The 6,000-nt window shown below is 38.7% G+C and overlaps 1 protein-coding gene across 1 annotated transcript in view; it reads right to left on the reverse strand.

Moving 5' to 3' along the window:
• CFAP99 (cilia and flagella associated protein 99) overlaps positions 1-3,139 on the reverse strand; it is a 62,669-nt gene extending 59,530 nt beyond the window's left edge. Inside the window, exon 1 of the mRNA XM_019473681.1 lies at positions 3,020-3,139. Within this exon, the coding sequence (XP_019329226.1) occupies positions 3,020-3,139 (120 nt within the window). The remainder of the gene's footprint in view (positions 1-3,019) is intronic.
• Positions 3,140-6,000: the final 2,861 nt, after the last annotated feature.

Consider the following 6,000-nt stretch of genomic DNA (forward strand, 5'->3'; position numbering starts at 1 on the left):
GTACACAAATAAGAAACCTAAACTACAATCTAAAATGCTGGCCTCTCTCTGTGACATTTCCTTGTTGTTGTTGTCAACTTAATTTCAACAATGCTAACACAAAACTTCAGTGCTCTCATGCCAATTCTTTCCTCAATTATTGGTACTATTGCCACCCTGCCTGTCAGTCAAGCCCATAACTTCAGAGGTCATTTTTCATGTAGACTACTCTCCAGGATAGCATAACCAGTCTATGTGCACATCTTCACTCTTTTTGAACAGTAGGTTTCAAGTAGTATTCACCTATCACTTCATAGCTAAAAATATAAGGTAGTGTCTCAGCATTTTCTATTTTGTTGTAATAAGCATCTCTTTCCTGGGTTTAACTAATCCAGTCTTTCTCTAGCAAATCAACTACCTGGAATGCTATCGTTAAGATCGTTCTGCTAGTCCATTGTTTTGACCCACTTACTCCACCTAGCATCTCACAGTTGATTCTAGCACATAAAACAAAAGCTGCTTGTCTTTGCTATCAAGATGCTTCACAACTCAGTTCCATTCTACCTGTTATCTCTTATTCTCTACTGATGTCATCCCCCATTTCTGATCAGCCAAGGATGCCCATCTCCTCGTTTCATTTATTAGATTTCCAAACAAGTGATTTTTTTTACTTTCGATCAGCTCCTACAAGCATTTATATTGCTCTTCGAAACCTACTTCATTCTGACAGACATTTTTGCTCTGCAAAATGTCCTTTGCTATCTGCTCCTTGCAGTTCAGGTGAGAATGTGTGGCTGTCAGAGGTACTTATCTCCAGGATCTTGCACTTGACAATACTGGCATCCATAGTGGCTCCCACAGCCTGGCAGAGACACTACTGGGGTGCTGAACTCCCTTGAACATATTCTGGAATGACCTGTGCGTGCTGTCTTTTTATTTTGAGGGAAATAATCTAGCCCAAAATTGTTGGTTTCACCAGGAACAACCACAAACTGCTGGACAATAGGCTAACAAGCATATGTTATGTAGGTCATCAACAGGTTATCAAAGAACTAAACAAGACACCTCCGGTACCATATTAGAAGGACATAAAGACTATAAAACATCCAAATACAATGAAGATATATAATATGAATGAAACATACAGTGTTGATAATGACTGGAATCAGACTGTACTTTTAAGGGATGGAAAACTAATTAACCAATTAGAAAAGTCTAACAGAATAGAAGATAGTAACTTGTAGAAAAGTCAAGTCTGATACACTGCATACCTAAGTAAGTTAATAAATATTAAGAGACCTGTGTCTTGCAATTATTTAGATTTGTGCTCTTGGAATCTGACCCTCCTGATTTTTGTCTGGTCAGTAGTATACAACACTAGGTTTGCTGTTTGTCATGCTGCTAGCATGAGACATACAGGCTTGAATCTAGTCTGTGATTTAAAGTGATGGCGTTAATCAGGATACAAACTGGAGGAAATTTCTGTATGGGTCAGTTAATATTGGCTAATTGGTAAGTGGCCAAGCCTGGAAATCATGTATACAAAAATGCTACAATATTTTTAGGATCATATGCCTATTATGAAATAGAAAAGAAAGAAGTGAAGTGAATTTTCCATGATGAATTATAATCACCCATTTGGCACTGAAACAAAGCTGAATTTTATATAAACAGAGATCTTACTTTTTACTTCCTTGGATAAATTCACAGCAAAAATATTATGTAATAAGTGAACTGAAACTATCCCAGAGAAAGATTTCTGCCTTATCTTTGGCATCAGCTATCTTCCCTGTTCTTCCCCTTTTGAAAGGGTTTATTATGAAACTTAAGATTCATGTTTCTCTAATGGAGTTACTGCTTATTTTGTCTTTGTATCACCTTTCCTGGGCTGAGAAGAACAATGGTCTGAATATTAATTTTTTACAAGTATTTATTTTGGCAGCAGTGGCAGCTGAATTTACCTGCTCTCTGCCCAGTGAAAAATGATTATTTTGAAACTGCATCAGTTCCCTGATGTAATTCAGCATACCAATGCACAAAGAGTTATGCCAGTACTACAAGGCAGGAGGGCAGTGGCAGAAACTAGGAGCCTGAGTGGAAACTGTTTAAGAAAGCAAACACCCAAGAAATGTGTATGGATCCACTGCCTCAGCCTCTGATTTTCATATCGCATCTCCATAGTCCTATATTCTTGTAGTCATTTGTGCTTATGCAAAATCAATGTAAAAGACTAACTAACTGGAATAGTGTTTTAGACCTTATTGTCAGAAATGGAAATGAGCACTTGAGGTACATGGGAGTGTGGAATCAGGGCTCTGACAATGTAGTTTGATAATACATGGCATGCACAGACAATAGCAGTCTAAACAATATTACTGTCTTCCCTTAGTGATTTTCTAAAGCTGATTCAATCCAGTAGCTGCATCACCACAAGTCAGGGTGGCACTGAGGACAGAGAGATGGGCAGAGGTGACAGACTATGGTCAGGAAAGGATGGGAGCTGCTTCAGCCAGTATAGCTACATATTGGCAAATCTAATACTTGCAGTATTAGATTAAAATCAGGTAGTTGATTTACTGTCACGTGCCTTTTATCCCACCGTCCTGATGGTCACTTATGTCCTCCAAGCAAGAATACCTGATCCTGTGAGTCAGCTTCTGAACTGCATTTGTGTATACAAAATGGGTGCTGCTGACAGAAACTTCCATTGGGAAGGCGGAAAGGAGGTAGGAAACTACAAAACAGCTTAGTCAGGAATGGAAGAGAAGCTTTTCCTATCATTGTCAGATCCATTTTAGGAAGTTGTTGCTTTCCCTGTCTTTTGTTGCTACCCCAAGCAGTTATTCAACACCTCTGATCTTTACTTCCTTGTTTTCTGGTGATAACCATAAGAAATTTGGACTTTTGTCATAAATGAAAAATGTCACTGTAAGAAAAAACTATGAAAGTTACAACAACATGTTAGAAAACATATCTTTATGTTTAAAATCAGCTAGTAAAACATGGTAAGCTATGTAAGATGAACTGAAACTTAATATACCTGCAACATCTTAGCTGATTCATTCAAGAAATCCTCCACGCTCTGATTTTCAGGGTTAAATTTGTTAAGCTGTTGGACTATTATTGCAATATGTTTTCCATGGCTGACCATCTTCACCATGGAGAATCCTATAAATACAGTAAATCATTAATTTTTCATGCCGCCTTCAGTTGTAGCATAATGTATGTTGATAGGATCATAGAGAAGATATACTGCAGTAATGTAGAACAGAACGTTTAGGTCAAGCTTTCAAAATCACAGTTAGTCAGAACAGCTAACAGGAGAAATGAGAATACAGTACAAATATCAATAAAATACAAGACATAATTACATATTTCTTATTCTGCAAATGTCTCAAAAGATCCTTAGGATGATACCTGAAATGGTTCCTGTACCAGGTTACTTGATGAAATGTAATTAAAGATAATACTAGAGAAAAGCATGAATTTTTGCATGTGTGCTATCCAGGTCCTATTTCATACATTGCTCTTCTCAGCAAGATGCAACTGAAAGCAAAATTTGAGTCTTAAATCTTATCACATGTTGCTATTAACAGCCTATTTTTCCAAAACAATAAAAGAATAGGAACAGAGAGGAATTATAAGGAAGCAATGAGACAGTGTTGGTCAGCAAGCTGGGCAGCAATCGCAACACATCAGTAGTCTAGGCACCATCAAGGTTTCTGAAGGCACAGCAGTTGGATACCTTTTATGCTTGATGCTTTGTTTGTGAAATGACTGGATTACATCTATCGCGAATGATGTCTTACTCATATGCATGAGAGTTTGCAGAACTGGATACCTAGATTTTAATGTTCACATGACAAGAACTATAATTAATTTGCTTATACACATGCACATGTTGTTGTGTATGAAAGACAAATGACAGCAACGATCAGGGCTGAAAGTCATTAATCTGGTTTAGCAATGGGAAAAAATGAGCACAGAAGTAATTTTCCATGGTGAGAATAAAAATATATTTTTGAAAATCATTCTTGTATTTTATATATCATCATATTCTGATGTTAGAAAAGAATGCTTCTTCAAGATGATTCATTCCCACTGTGGTAAAGATAATTAATTTCTTGTTTTAAAAGGATATCATAACATTTCCAGATACAGTGTTTTTGTACCCTGCCTTTCAGCACTATCATACTCAATAATAAATGCCTAAACAGCACTTTTAATTACTAATCTCAAACCACTGAAAAAAAGAGTTTGTCGGTGATTATGCTCAATATAGGCATTTAGTTACCTGGTATGATCAAGACAAAATGTCCAATTAAAAAAAAAAGTCCGGCAAAACAGGGTTGGATCATGACAAGGGATGGCAAATAAAAAAAGAGGTGCTACTGTGTCTCTTTGTCACAGGAAGAATCACCGTTTCTCCACTCCTCTGAGAAACATGAGCTGTTTCTCTGTACCTGCCAAGGTTCTTACACTGACAAGGGATTTTGGATAAGGAAGAGAGAAATACCTCTGTATTCATTCAGGCTGAATCATAATTCAGGCTCCAACAGCTCTCCCAGTGACAAATATCTTTTCTTCTGGCATAGTAGAAATGAGTTTGAGCTCTCATGCTCTGTACATGCTGATATTCACCCCTCCCCTCCAAATAACAACCATTAAACCCAAAAGCTGGAATACGAAAACTAAGACATATAGTAACGCCTTGAGAACTCTGGACATACAGGGGTTCTTAATAGAAAGAACTTCGCTTGTGATTGCATTTAAAAAACTGCTATTATTATCATCAGTGTTTTAAAACTTACACATCAGGAATAAAATGCTTTGTCTTATGACATGCACCCTTATTTACATTTAGGAGAATATTCTAATTGCTATGTATAAAAATTATATAAACTTTTCCTATGTACAAAATGGTAGAAATTTTCTTCCATTATCAGATGTAAAATTTCAGTTAAAGGAGGTAAGAACCTGACTTAGCCTTATTTTACAATGGAGCTTGGAGATATTTTAAAAGCAGTTACATAGGATAAGACTGGCCACAATTGTAGGGACTGGTTTCAGTGACCCAAAAGATTCCTTCAGGTTTTACATTTGCTCTTACGTTCCTGGCCTAGAAAGACTGCGATTGCATTTCCTCCGATGAAACCCATCCTTGTTAAAGAGAAGCCTGAACTAAGCCTCCCTGCAAAATTCAGTCAGATCAAGTAGCTACTGCTCAAAATGGAATAGGTGTTTCTCTCAGCTGTGTGCTAGAAAAAGAGCCACCAAAGACAATTGTCCCAGTGGTTACATCCTGCCATTCTCATTTACTCTGGATTTTTCCACATCGCTGTCACCTGAGCATAGCAGAGGGCAGTTCTGGGCACAGGTCCTGTTTTCAGCAGATTCTTCCCTTAGGCACAAAACATCGGATGGAAAACATTCACGCTGAGCAGCCATAGCCTGGATCTTATGTTCATTTTTAATTTGCATGTATTTCAATGTTTTGCATACCTACTACAAGTGTTTTACTTGACACAGTATTTTTTTACCTAATATCTTGTGGAACTTTACAGTTAAATATTCATTGTACAAAACCTTCTGCAAGTAAGTTGTATTAGATTTACCAGATAGGCAAGCCAAAGGACACCAAGGCTGGCTACTTGCCCGAAATCACACCAGTTAATGAAAACTCTGGGAGCAAAGCCCAGCAATCCCGTCCACAGCATGACGTAGGCCCCCTTGATCTTTTCTGTTGTGTTTATGAACACGTAACAAACGAGTGAGGTAGTTATAAGCCTGCCCAGGGCACCTGACACTTTCACACATCAAGCATTTTACCCGTTTTGGTTTTCGGAGGCGTCACATGCGGCCACAGCTACCTTGCTGCCAACGGACGCCCACCCACAGCGGGCCGACGCACATGCGGCCGCAGGGGTGCGACACCCCGGGCCCCAGGGCGGGCGCCGCCGCCAGAGGTAAACGCCCTCGGGCGGCCCCTCAGCCCGGCGCTGCCCGGTCCCGTACCCGGCT

Source organism: Aptenodytes forsteri, unplaced genomic scaffold (assembly GCF_000699145.1).
Source record: "Aptenodytes forsteri isolate BGI_AS27 unplaced genomic scaffold, ASM69914v1 Scaffold88, whole genome shotgun sequence".
NCBI lineage: Eukaryota > Metazoa > Chordata > Aves > Sphenisciformes > Spheniscidae > Aptenodytes > Aptenodytes forsteri.